This window comes from Apis cerana, linkage group LG12 (genome assembly GCF_029169275.1).
Source record: "Apis cerana isolate GH-2021 linkage group LG12, AcerK_1.0, whole genome shotgun sequence".
Lineage (NCBI taxonomy): Eukaryota > Metazoa > Arthropoda > Insecta > Hymenoptera > Apidae > Apis > Apis cerana.
Window position 1 is genome coordinate 9,699,807 of NC_083863.1, and position 14,960 is coordinate 9,714,766.

The 14,960-nt window shown below is 41.2% G+C and overlaps 1 protein-coding gene across 5 annotated transcripts in view; it reads right to left on the bottom strand.

Moving 5' to 3' along the window:
- Positions 1-14,960, bottom strand: part of LOC107998379 (Krueppel-like factor 3) — a 237,423-nt gene that overhangs the window by 218,191 nt on the left and 4,272 nt on the right. For all 5 annotated transcript variants that reach the window (XM_062083134.1, XM_062083133.1, XM_028666985.2 and 2 more), the window contains exon 2: positions 2,993-3,732. In XM_062083134.1, the coding sequence (XP_061939118.1) occupies positions 2,993-3,004 (12 nt within the window). In that variant the 5' untranslated portion in view covers positions 3,005-3,732. The remainder of the gene's footprint in view (positions 1-2,992; positions 3,733-14,960) is intronic.

Below are 14,960 nucleotides of genomic sequence, written 5' to 3' on the forward strand. Positions count from 1 at the left end.
TGCCGCGTGTGAATAATTGAACGCAGCTCCGTATCACGATACGGCTTCGAATAATTCGTAATTCTTTGATCTTATTATGTTACACGAGTATATACATACCATAAACTCAATTGCAACGTTATCATAAATAGAGAGATACAAAATTTCCCTCGGATTCGGTAAAAATAAAATGGAACAGAGAAAGAAGGAGGAAATTGTGGAATAAAAGGAGAGGACCGTGGCCACGTGTCGATCGATGCGCGTCACGATGCAAATGCGTTTAAACCGTAAACGTATCTCGTGAGCGTAAACGAACACCGGGGTATCGCGAATTGAATTCGAAAAAGGAGAGGTTCGCCGTGCATACTTAATGGTATGCATCACTGCGAATATTATTGATGCGTCTCGCGAATTCAACCGCGTGATGCACGCCCCGACCGATGGCCTCTATTAAATTCGGCTCGACGCTAAATATGCTGATTCGTCGCTGCAGGTGGCACCGTCGGTGGTGGTGGTGGTGGTTGGTCGGTCGGGTTAATGGCGATGCCTTCTCGAATAAGAGGAGGCGAGCGAGGGGCCGACGACCGATTTTCATGGGACAACCGATAGGGGCACACGTGCTGGAGGAACGGGTTCTTCCTTCGAGGGAATTTTTTTCTCCGCCAGGACTCGCCAGGTCCACGCGATCGTCGATTCGTCGCACTTGCGAAAAAGAACGCGCATATTTATCGTGGTCGTTAATAATGCACAGGCCGAGGAGGGATACGGGGATGGAAGAAGAATTTCTTTTGCCCGAACATTCGATTCGCATCGATTGTCGCGCGAATTTTTTCTCCCTCCCCTCTCTCTCTCTCTCTCTCCATCAAGGTCTCGAACAAGTTGAGACTCATTAAGATCGGAGAGGACCGCCACGGAGGTTTCTAACGCGCCAAACTGTCGCGGAGGGTTTCGATGAGCGCGGATGAACAAGTTCCGTTCCGTTCCCGCGAGATGAAATTATTGTAAATCCGACACTGTGCGCGATTGAATAAATATTCGATCGGTAAGACAAACTTGTTTACTTCCTTGCCAAGGAATGTTTATTCGAAAAGGGGTCGAGAGGTGCGAGCGACGAAATTAAACAGGCTTATACCGGTTTGTCGAGTTTCCCGATGTTAATTTCTCAGTTTTAATCCTCGCACCCCCTCTATTTTCAAAGTCACCGTCGAACCATCCAAACGTCTGCGCTTGGGACAAAGAAATTCTCTCTCTCTCTCTCTCTGTCTCGAGATCCAATTTACATCCAATTTACAATATCGAAAACTCGGGTATTTGGAAAAGAGGAGGGAAGAAGGTATCGATTTGTAAATCGAGGGGGGGGGCAGGCATTTTCAATGATCGAGAAATAAATCCTTGCTCCCTCCCTCCCCAATGGTGGAATCGTCGAGTGACGATAAAACGACTACAGATCGAGCGCGTGTACCCTTTCGCCATTGATTATCCTTTTTTTCACGATATATACGTCCAACTGGTTTACGAAGGCGAGCCAGCACTTTTTCCTCCTGTTTTGTCCGTCCGTCCGCGCCACGGACGATCACGAGAGGAGGCAAGGAGCAGAGGAGGAAGCCGGAGCGGAGGAGGAACAGAAGAAGAGGAAGAAGAGGAAGGAAAGGGTTAACGTACTCGCCACACCCTGCTTTAAAGATTGTAAACGATTATTAATGCCCCACCGTGGCTGACCCGTAACCCGCCGATCTCTCTCTCTCTCTCTCTCTTCCCTTCTCTGGTCCTCTTCGAGTGGTCTCCTCTTACAACTCTCCCCCAAATATCCGTGCAACAAAACGGCATATGGCATAACCGGGAGAAATCGAACGAATCGAATCGGCCGATACGGCCGCTTATCCGACGCTTTTCTTAATTAGCCGGCCACGTTACGGGATATAAGCAAAGTTATGCTCCTAATTTGCGTAACGCGGCTGTACGGGGACCGCCGTGCATTAAGATATTCCCGGCCCAATCATGAGAAGAATTTAGGGGCGAATAATGAAACGAAATAAACTCAATTAGTAAGTCGGGTAACGATTCCACGTCGAATTAAACCGGGATGCCGAGAAAAATAAATTCCCCGAAATCTGTTAATGAAGAGGGAAAAAAAAAAAAGAAACAAAATTCCCGGGTAGGTAATTCAAATTAATTGGTTCCCAATTCGGTGGGTTGATGTACGGTGGGTAAGGATTTGAGAAAGTTTTTATACATGTATGTATGTATGTATGTATGTATATTTACAGGATAAATGAAACGGATGAATTTCGATTTGTCGAACCAGCTTTTATCTGGAATGATTATGCCCATTGAATATTATCACGAAGTCGCGATAAAATTGCGATAAATTTTACAGGAGGCGGAAGTTTTCGGTACTTTCGGTAGTCCTTGTTTATCGATATTTATGGGACAGTTTCGATTCCCCGAATTCGCTATTATCGGATGTTACGTTTAAACCGCGCGCTCGATAATCCGTGATATGAAACGATACGACGGCGTATAAAGATAACGTTCCGATACATGGGAGGAAGTGTCGATGTCGCATTATGCAAATTGCACGTGACACGTGCTATATATCTCGCTGCAAGTTGCGGCAACCCGTCATGGGGGAAATTTTGCATAAAATCGCGTTACTTATAACGGGTCCGCTCGTCAATCCGTAATCGAGAGCAGTGGGGAAGAAAAAAAAAGAAAAGAAAAGAAAAGAAGAAGAAAAAGAAAGGGAAGAGACGAGGACGAAGAAAAAAGCGAGGAGAGATCAAGCGTAAAAATGTCACGAAAATTTGCCGCTTAAAATTTCACAAATTTCCTTGTATCTCGTTAAGTAAGAAAGAAAAGAAAAGAAGAAATATAGAAAATTTCTTCAATGAATGCGCATCGTTCGAAGGAGACCGGTGATGAAAACGGCGAGTGTGAATAAAAACTGGAAGAGAGGGAGGGACGGCGAAAAAAGCGCATTGAAATTAGTTAGAAACATAGATAGATGACTCACCATGAAAACCATGAACCTTGATTGCAGGTTGGCGCTCTCGATGTAAGTCACCGTTTCCAGCCACCCGTTGCTCGCCCGTGTACTCGCTGTTCACTTCCTTTCTCCGTTTTCAATCGTTTTCCTGGGATATTAATTCACTTCACAGCCGAGAAATCGATCGGTCAGTCCACTTCGATAATCACAACTCGATTGCACTCTCTGTCCAATCTTATGAATATACTCTCCGCAGGGAATCATACGCGGTCACCGATAAATTCAAAAAAAGAAAACCGATCAACCGAGCGGAGAAAATTATGGTCGAAGGAGAGAGGGCGGGGGAGGGGATGGGGGAGAGAGAGAAAAAAAAGTACGATGTGAAAAATAATTGCTCGCACGATTCCGACACTTATCGCTCCTCTCGATTATATTATATATATATGTATGTATATATATATATATTTTTTTTTACGTATAATTATATTTATATATCGATATATGTGGATACGTGTATGATTAATACACGTGATATATCTGTCACGCTTATTGAACGACGCCTTCTAACAACAATTATTCAAAAAAACGTTGACGTTTTTTTTTCTTTTTCTTTTTCCTTTTTTTTTTTCCTTTTGTATTGCCTATTAATTTAACTATCTAAGTAACTTATTAATTGGCTATCGGTGGCGACAGATACAGATACTGGCTCTCTACTGGCATCTGATTGGCATACTGGCATGAATACTGGCCCGTTCGGCGTACGTCACCTGCAACATACAAACGCACGTATCTGCATTAGAAATTAGTGTGTGCACGATTGCGGGAAACTTAACCAGTAACGGCAAGGTTTTATCATAATTCTACTCTCGTTTCTTGTTCCTAACTGCTAAATTAAAATCCTGAAACCCGAGTAAAAGCGAGTAATTGTTGTTCCGTGTTCGATGCATTCTTGGTCAAGTTACCTCGAGTACCGCCGGCCGTCTAACCGCAAAATGCACACCATGTTTTTTCTGCCTCATTTATTTAACGTTTCGTGAAATTCGTTTTCCTTTTCCAAAAAGCTTGATCTTTCGCGATCAAGTTTAATTAGAGACTACAAAGAAAAAAAAAAAAAAAAGAAAAGAAAAGAAACGCGATAGATGGAGCATAATGAGCGAATGCAATGGCATCATTTTGACGGGCGCGGTCGACAGAAAGCGAGCCAGGCCCATGACGCACCCGGTCTTTATTTAAATCATTCGATCCGTCACGCTATAATCGATTAACGCTAATAGTTGGGGAGGGGGAGAGGAGGCTAGAGTTGAATCGAGATGCACAAGCATTCTCCAACTCGCGCTCGTACCTCGATCGAGCATCCTGCAATTTAATCAACAGCTCGATATTTTTCTGCGTTAATCGAGTTTCCTGTGTACACATTATTTTAGATCGTTAGATCGAGATAGTGCGAGGGAAATTTCCATTTTATCCAATCTTTTCCTCCTGCCTCGCTATCATTAAGGCACCTTGTAATTTCAAGAAATATTCTCCTAACACGGTGGTGCTTTGAAATATAAAGAAAAAAGAAAGAAAAAAAAAAGAAAAAAAGGAGGGGAAAAAATCCGTAATTGCACGAAATACGGAAGATTTTCGCGGTGATTTTTCAATGTACAATTTGCAATGTATTATTAGTCAGATCGTTGTATCGTACACACAATGCTGCTTTCCTGTGTTCTTTAGGGGATACTTTATCCACTTCCTCGATCGTTTCGAACAATGAATCAGAGTATAAACGCGTGAAAATAAATGGAATTCGTGCGGCTTTAGTCATCGGCCAGATGCTAAAAAGGCAACGTTATCTACGTTAACGGTGAATTCCAGATCCGGCATAATGTGGTACGAACATTTTGTACACAGTGTGTGCGCAAAAATCGCATTAGTATTCACACTTTCGTTAGTGCACTTTCACAGAGGCTTTGTAACGGTAGCCCTTGCGCTCCTCCAAGTAGCGTGCATTCTTCTTTGTGCGATCGAGCTATATGCAGCGAGTACGTGAGGACAAGTTGGACTAATTTTCAAACTCGACAAATCACGATCATCGTAGAGATATAAAGTACCCGTTAAAAATGGGCAACGATCGAGCGTTGGGCCCGGCGAATTCATCATTTTACCGGCGGCGTTAACGCGTTATTTGCTTCTAAAAGGGGAATGAAAATGCACAATGATAACGCGCGAGGACTTAATGATAGCTTGTGCGACTTGTTTCGATGGAACGAACGAATGAAAGCCGATGCACCGAGTGCCGATTCGAAAGGAAGGTAAAATTAACGGAAATCTATAATACAAAACACGTAAATACTTCCTGGAGCGTGGATTTACGTTCGAAACGAATAGCAGAGAGAATTTCAGACATGTCATGAAAGTTGTAATGAAAACGTAATAAAAGCTCCGACATGCTCAAACGTGACCGTTTCTCCCTAAGGAAAGACTTCTGCGACTTCTGTGCGCTTGACCCCAAGCTGCGCGTTCATCTAACGTCAATGAACTGCGAGTCTAGAAGAAATTATGAGCATTATAGTTATGCAATAACATCTGCTTAAGTGAGGTGTTACACACGTTCCATTACGAATTACATTTTTCCATGAAATTATATTTCTCACTGCGTAGATTCGGTTAACGCGCTTATTGTTCCCGCGCAATCAACGGAATTTATCTTCCACGCAATTTATTTATTTCTCCGCGCAAAAAAAAAGATAAAGTTATCGACCCAAGGAATCGATCGTCATCGAGATCGTCGTCGCGAGACGAACGCGCGTGACGATATATCCCCCTCTCGCTCCCCCTCTCTTCTCTCGATAAAGTTAAAATCTCTCTCTCTCTCAAAGCAACGAAACTTTTGAACAGCGGCAACTGCGTGATCACCGCGTTTCCACTTTAAGAACACGGTTGCACGCCCGCTCCACTCTTAATTGAAAGGTTACGAAACTTGGCGTTTAGCGAATAAACGCTCGTGCACAGAACACCTCCTCTACGGAATACCAGATCATCCATTATATCTCCTTCGGTGTGTGCATAATCGGCCGGCATGAAAACTCGGATCATCAAACTACGCATAAAAGTCGGCGCTAATATTTTACATAATTTCGCGTTATGTAAACGCGGCATCTTGAATCGCACTAGAGTTTAACAGAGCCTTCCTACGTCGAATTCTACTCCACTGTGCTCTTTCCTCCTGTAACATGTAACGTATCCGAGAAAAATTCGATGCATATTTTTTAATATTTACTGCGTTCCCTGCATTTCTATCCGCCCTCATTGAAAATATCACGATCACGATTCCCCCTCTCATATCTCGACCACTTCAGTTTCGACCAGGCATCGATAGAAAGAATAGTGGAAACTCGCGCATTGGGAACTCGTATATAGTGCGTTTCCGTGTAACTCGCGATTTCCTACTACACCTACGCGCCCCGGCTTACATACGCGTCTCTATAAGTTTATGAATGGGGCAGCACGCGTGCGCGACGACTGGAACAGTTGAGAGCCGGCAGCGAAAGTGACCTGCTCTAACTTGTACCTGCTCCAACGGGCCACGTGTGTTGCACGCACACGCCTCTAGCGTGTAAGAACTGCCTCGGATAATTGCAACCGAGCGGCTAACCCGCTCGGCGGACTCGCGAGAGTCGATCGAGGAGGAGGTGTGAAGCGGCCACCGCGGGGTGCCGTGAACGGGAAACCAAATCTCCCCCCCTCCTTTCTCAATTTTCAACGCATGAAATTGGAGATTTTTTCTTTCGTATTTTCACGTATACAGAGTGGCGCCACCGTCGAGTATCGATGATCGATTTCTGGGGACAGAGAGTGGATAATCGTGTAATTTCTTATACTTAATAAGCGGGCAAGTGGGAGTCTGTCGGCTCGGCAGGAACACCATAAAGAAGCTAACTAAGTGAGTCGTTACAGTTTCTTTACAGCCGCGGATATTTTGAAACTGATCATTCCGAGATAATCGTAGTCCCCGTTTTCGATAACGAGTAGAAAGTTACGGGTTTAGTGTATTAATAAGGAATGGAAGGAATATGAAAACGAGAAATACGCGGAGACATTTCACGGAACCAATCTGTCTATCTAATATAATATTTTCGAAAACATTGTTGCATTGTCCCATTGTCTAACGAATGAAACGAGACAATGGGGGGAAAAAACTTGTTTTCGCCGAAAAAAAGGAAAAAGAAGGAAAATTCCTTAGATTTCATTAGATCCAAAGCAAACTCAGGTCGAATTTTCACAATCGATGGCAACGCTCGATTCGTTTATCTCATATTGCAATTATCTCAACGATGTAGTAGGTTACGGAGCATTGTAAAGTTTAGAGAAGCGGGTTTTAAGACGCACGGTTATAAAGACACATGGCTGGCGTTCCTTTTTTTCTTCTTTTTTTTTTCCCCTCCCAGCCTCTCGAGCACGTATATACCGTGTTATGTCGAAATAGATATCTGCATGGAACTCGGCCAGTTGTACTACCGGCGCAAATAATTGTGTTATACCGGGACATGTTAGATAATGATCGGTACAGATCATTCGTATCCGCGTGTGAACGAAAGCACATGTACCATTGCCAAGACATTACCTTATCTGGCCTTCCCTCCTTTCGCCTTGAAAACTACCATACCATAGTTCGCTCGTATGTATATTCAGAGACAAATGCCAGCCATAATTGTAGATGGTAAAATTGCGAGAAGATATAGGAATAAGTGGTTTCGCGATACATTGTTAATAGATCGAAGATCGTCCAAATTTTAGATCGATTAATTCGGAATGTTGAGATAATAACGATATACTCCGTTCGATTGTTAAAGATCAGAATCGCTTTAAAAAAAGGAAAAAGTAAAGGAAAGAAGAACTCAAAGAAGAACAAAGAAAGGAAAAATCGGTTGTTTCCAGTACGATTTGCTCGATATACGCGACATTTATTCGACGCACGATGCACGACGACACTTTGATCCGATTGATCGATTTGTAATCGATGCCGTTTAGATCCCGATTCCGGCTAATGAATGTCCGTCAACGTGTGGCTAATTTACGCGAACCGGATACCAACATCGTTCCTGTTCCAGCGATTAACCTTATCAGCGACGACGAAATCATACCTGTTTCTTTCACTTATCGCGGATCGATCGCTGTTAATTAAACTAATTGCGTAGCACAAATAGGCTGGCGGCTCATCATCGCCTTAGAAAGTATAACAAGGACTCTATCAAAGAAGCCAATTATACTAACATTTTGTTCGGCGCGTGATACGTGCAATTAAGGCGTACTCGCGTCGATGTGATATACACACATATATACGAAAAAAAGGTGAAAAAAAAAAGGAAAAGAAAAAAAAAAAGAAAGCTCTGTCAAGAAGCATTTGACCGTGGTGAAATTACAACGTGTTCCGGCCTATTTAAGTCTCGAAATAATTACATCGTTTCCACGTAAGAACGAACAGCTTGTCATCTGCCGGTGCTCTCCTCTCTCAATTTCATCTCGGGTTACATTAATATTACAACCGTCTACTTTACATGACACCGTCATAATAATGTTAGAACGGTCTAACGTGCGCAACACCGGGCATTAATAACCACTGTTCGTGGCTGGAACGCGGTGCCGTGCATTGACATTAATTTGAAATCTGCACAACCGAGATCTTATCGATTTATTTCGAAAGCGAATCGTGTTTTAGCATACGGGGCAAACTTGGCGACACTTTATGTACACACTTATTGCCACGTATCGCGTCGCGCGCACCTTTTCATCTACGTTGTTTACATTACGTACACACTCGCGCGAATTTCATGCGAATAACCGGCGGATCATCGCGATTTTCATGATATATCGCGTCGATATGTCGTCGATTATGCGCGACTAATTATTTTATTTCATCACGTAAGGAGTCGTAACTCTGTTTCTTAGTCGGGGAAGGGGGGAAAAAATGGAATTTTTAATCGGCATCTATATAAATTAAAAAGCCATATCACGTATAATTGTACAAATACTTTCACAAAACACGTCCATTCCATTACGTTACAATGCCTGTCGAATGCCCGATACACGCGTGTGAACACATTAGTGGCTCGCAAACGTGTTTTCTAATACGCACCGTATAATAACACGTTAATAGGAATTCATCAAGCTCGGAATATCGTGCCGTGCATATAGATGTGTGCGCAATGCGCGCACACACCTATCCGGAACGTACCGCAAAAGAAATTCCTATTCTCTATCACGCATTAATTTAGATCACGTATTACATCCGTAGATACTCGCGTATCTCTCTCCTCGCCGCTATCAGATTTTTGCCCATTTTCACGTGAGAAAATGAAAATTGGCAAAACTCTTTGCCCGAGATCGATTGATTCTTTCATCTGTTCGATCGATTTGATTGAAATCGTCGTTTCCTGAAAAAAATTGATTCGCGTTAAGCGAAACTAGCATCGTGAAACTAATAGGTGAGAAAAATGGAGGGAAACGTATCGATCCACGTACATAATTAACTTTGGATGGTATTAGAAAGCACGCTTTCCTTTTAAAATTCTCTCCATGAGTACCTCGGGAGTACCTAATTTTTGCCCGATAGGGTGAAAGGAACGTTTTCTTAAGACGAACGAATTCGTGATCGCCTTTTGTCGAGTCAAAAGGCAACGTCTCATTAGACGTAATCCAAGCCTGTTTAAGTAGAATCCCGGAGCTCCAGCCACTACGTTAGAGTATCAATTATGACGGGACGTACATCAATTGAGACGAAACGTTCCAGTCGTTTTTATTCGAGTTTCTCATTATCGACAGCTACTCGCTTCCATGTTTCTCCTCGGCTTCGAAGCCGGCGCGGCTACAGTTCCTAAGTGTTCATTTAATTTTATCACCGACCTATTGGCGTTTTTACCGCGTACCAAGACCACGCTACTGCGCGATCTACCGGTTGCGCGCACCTCGAAACGTTTACCCGGCAAAACTTCGAGTCCAAGTTTCGAGTAATTTACAAGTGTTCCACCGATAATTGCACGCGCGATTACGAATCGCGGAGGACTGACGAGAATATTATTATTATTATTCATACCGAATAATAAAATAATTATTATTTAGTTTCTACGATTAACGTACGTCAAATTGGAATATTCAAATAAATGCGAACGTCATAGCGAGCGATTATACCGAGTATCCTTAAAGCCAGTCGGACGTTAATTGTGTCACTCGTGCAACCGGTCTCTTTCGTACGTCTTTCCCTACGAAACGTAATGGCCACGTTTTCCATCCACGGTTTCTACGTTTACACGTTTATGCAAGTGCACTCGTGCTTCCTACGATCCGTCGATGCTCGCTCCGAAATCCACGAGTCGTATATCTCGTTTGTACATCTCGTGATCCTCTCGAGAAGAGAAAGCCCGACGAAACGAGAATGAAACAACGAAGCAGGCGAAACGAGCGAAGAACGGTAATAGAGAGAGGCAATAAGAAGGACGCCTCGCGTCTTTTACTACCTCGTACTAAAACTGACATTTGCACGCGTTTGCCCTGCCCGGCCGGTAATGAGGGACTAGTAGTTGGAACTATAATGCGATGACGTGTAAATAGCAGCCGGTGTTACAATGGACCCGGTGGTACAATGATTCGAGCAAGTCTTATCTGTTCGAACATAAATACACGCGCTCTTTCTAAATCGTGGAATGGTAGTAATATACGATGCGGGTAATTGTTATCGCGAGTTGTTTCGAATTAATTTCGCGGTACGTGGTGTTTCCTATTTGTAGCGGACACCAGATAACAACGTGTAGATAAACAATTTCATAAGTGGACAAACGAACCAACAAACCTGTGTGTTTCGTAAGAAGACAATAGATGCATCTGATAATCGGATTAGTCATTAGAATTAATCATCAAGGCTTGTCGGAGTAATGACATTGTTCCTTTCGAGTGTAGCGCGCGTGAAACAAGCATGAAACGATTGACGGAGAATGGATAAAAACGTATCGTTCGATAAACGATTGTTTGCCATTGTGTTAATTCTATCGCGAAAAATCTTCCGGATACGTATTCTCGACGAGATAACTTTTCAATTTCGAACTTTACTCGAGTGAAAAAAAGCAGAATGCTAAAAATGGAAAATTAATTAATGAAAATTGTATAGAATACAGAATATCTCGCGATCATCGTCGATATTATTATCACGAATTATCCAAGGCTGACAGTTCTCGCGATAAAACGATTGACCAACGAAACCAAAGTTCTTCTAAGAAAGCGCGGGGAGAAAAATTAATCTGGATCTGTACGATAATTTTAATATTATCGACGCCCTGCTCTTTCCCCTCGAAAGGGTGATTGTGGAGTTATGTGGGGACGTGGTATTGAACGGTAGCCGTCAGCGTGCGATCCCATTAGCCTGTATTGTATGCTAATGAGCGGTTGTCGCCTGTGATCCATGCTTTATATCGTGTTATATCGCCAGCAACGGTTCTCTATTTTTCAACGCTCTCTATTTTTCTTCCATATTTCTTCGTCTAACAATTTGGAAAGCAAATCACGGAATAACGTAGAATACGAATTGTGACGAATTTTCACATTTTTATTCATTATTCTTGGGAATAAAATGGAGTAATTATCGAAACCGATTAATCCATGTATTCATTGCATTCTTCGCGTACTCGGGAAGTAAATACTTTTCCAATAAAATCGAGAAATTAAATACGATTGTCGAATTAACGATTAATATTTAACTTATGCATCAGATTTAATATTCTAATAATAGAGGTGGCGAAATTACACGCGAAGAAACGTTCGAGACAAGATATCGATAAAAAAAATATATGTACATATATTTTATACACTCGCATAATTGAATCGAGCAAGTATCGAAGAAAAACTTGGAATTGTCGGTGCACAATGTTTTCTATTTTAAGTAGTCCTAAAATGCAACTAGTTCTTAATGCCAAGGTAAGCACGGATTAATGGGTGCGTAAATTTTTTATGTGCCATTAAAATGATCGTGAAAAGGATCGTACGCGCACGGTTGTTTCGCGCTTGCGTTGGCGTTCAAAGGCATTCGAGTCGAAGTCCCGAACACAATGATGTTCCGTGCAAAAGACTGAAACGAGTGCAATTAACGTTACGAGTGCTAGCAGGTCATTATCCGACTGAATCCAGTCTCGTCTCAAAACCGCAAATTACCCGCGCCGTACACACGCACACGCAGACACGCGCCCAACCGTACAACCGTTGTTGTTACATAGATCGAGTATCTCAATACAAGATTAAAATTACAATACAACACTAGATATTAGATATTAACAATTATGGGCACGAATATAAAAGTGTTATTTAGTCACGCATATATATATATATATATATATATATATATATATAATATTCGCATATCTATCCACCTAGAAATTAATTATTAATCTCGAAACGGTTCCCGCGTTCTCCACGCCTAGCCTCTCTTCCTTCTCCGATTCACGCGATATATTAAGACATAAATATGGCGCAAACGTTAAAAAAAAAAGAGAGAGAAATAAAAAATGTTAAAGAACCGAAGAACCGCGCATAAATAACGCAAACTTATTAAAATTCATAACGCGAGCACACAATGGATGAAATTTACGAGTTTCGTAATAAAATAAAGTAAATATAGTTTTTCGACGCTCGATAAAACGCACGATTAACGAGGGTAAATTAACAATAAATAATCACCGTATCGAATAAAACGTGATCTTGAAAATACCGTTATTCGAACGCGAGGAACGACATATCTAACGTTTCTTTCAAATTAATTGCTATTGGTTGGCTATCGGCGTGCAGCGGTGCGAGATAATCGTGTCAATAATCATCGAAACAAGTTATGCGGCACGTGTTCCCGCGATCGCGTTCTCGTGGGCGATTAAAACGTCTCGCCGTACGTCGGAAGTCGAAACGAGTCAAAATCAGGGACGACTAGGCGTTGTCACTAGGCTCGCCGAGCCCGATATACACAAACCGTGTCGACATAATTATGCTACGCGCCGTCAGGTAGATGAAGCCGATACGAAGCTCGGATCATTTAAGCGCCTTTAGGAGCATAAATAATCCTATTAAACGTGTCACTGGCTGTGTCAACAATCTGACAGCCAACAAGATAGTAGGCCTGGTCTAGAGGGAACAGTTAGGCGCGTTCTCGCCGATGCGCGTGATTATGCGGTTGAAATCAATGCCGAAGAGTCATGGGCACCACTTTACGCGTTTTTCGAAAATATTCGTTTATAAATGATGGACGAATGGACGAATATGTCGCGCAACGCGCCGAGCAAAGTTTTAAAGCGGAAGTCAAACTTTAAACCGAATGCCATGCGCTACGCTACAAGCGATGAGATATTTATATATATATATGTATGTATGTATATTTAATAAGTGTCTGTAATATGTTTTATTGTTGGTAATTAGAATTGAATATAAATGATATTCAAATTATATTCATCAACGTCAACGAAAATTAAAAAAACCATTGCGTAATTACAGTTAACGGTTAACCCATAGATGCACACCTGTTTATTCATTTAGATTCCGCAAGCTACTTCATCTCTCTCAACGTGTAGGTAAGTACACGAAACGTAAGCATTTCGAGTGTGTCAACATGTCTGTAAACTTAGAGGGGAAACACGAGTCTCGCTTCTGAAACCATAAAATAAAAAACGCGCCGACAACTTTACGACGCGTTTTTTTCTTTCTCTCTCTCCCTTTTTTTTTATCACGTATTCCGACTTCGAAAAGGAAAATTTTATATATGTATATATATAAATCTAAAAATTTAATAATATTACTAAAATTTTCTTCCTATCGAAAATCAAATCTACAAATTATTGAATACATTGATTAAATCTTTAAAAAAAATCGAATTCTTCGGTTCGATCAATTCCCATGTCCAATTCCCATTAACGATACTTTTTTCTTCCAAGACTATAACTTTCTGGATACGCTTTGTCGCAAGAATCTTCGTGGCAAGAACCTCGTAAACCTGATAATTATACGAATCTCGTACCGTGGTCCACAAATGAAATAACCGCGAGCGACTAATAACCAACCTCTCTCTCTATCTTTGTTCCTTCGTATCATCGTATTCCTGCTAATATCCGTACAACTGCGACAAAACGTTATTCGTTGGGTGTATAGTCGTCAGTGAACCAAATTAGGAACGTGCAACCGCAAATTAAGATGCGCCTGGCCATTTCTCGTGTATATTGTTCGGTACATTGTACCATCTATCTATATGAACACGTATATATACACGTATCTCGGGCCATCGTTGCGACAGCATAAACTTTTAGTTTTTAGACAACAACGATATCGTAAAAATTTGAAACGTTTCCCTGAATATTTCCAATCTGAGATAGCAAATTAGAGGAAAATAATTAATTAATTTTTAAACGATTGATAATGTTGTATAATTAAAATAAAATACGAATTTAAATTTTAAAAAAATTTACTTATAATAATGATAAAAAGAATTGCTCGTCGTTTAAACGATCGAATCAAAATTCTGTTTATCGATACTCACACTTGTGAGTGCTAAAAAGTTCAATCATAGTTCTAGTTTATTGCACTTCGAGGCGGTAAGTCCCAAGAGAAGTATATGTGACAAAACAGAGAATCCTCTTTAGGTTATACACTCTTGAGAATCGCATAAATTTCAGAACTAGTTTGTAAGAATTTAGTCAGTGGGTAACCAAAAAAGTGAACGCATCTAATATGGTTTTGCGAGAACAAGAACTTATTACATAGTTTTGCACGATTAGGTGCAAAATCTAGATTCCTTCCCTTGTTTGTTTGTTTTTTCTTTTCCTAATTATATCTTAAACATTTAAATTTATTTAAAAAATTTACAAACAGGGATAAACTAAGAAATATTTTTTTTTCCTTTCAAAATGATTCAATAATATTTATATAGAATTTGAAACAATTGCTAAAAATAACCAACTTTATGTATTTTTATCTCCTCGTGAAACAAAGATTG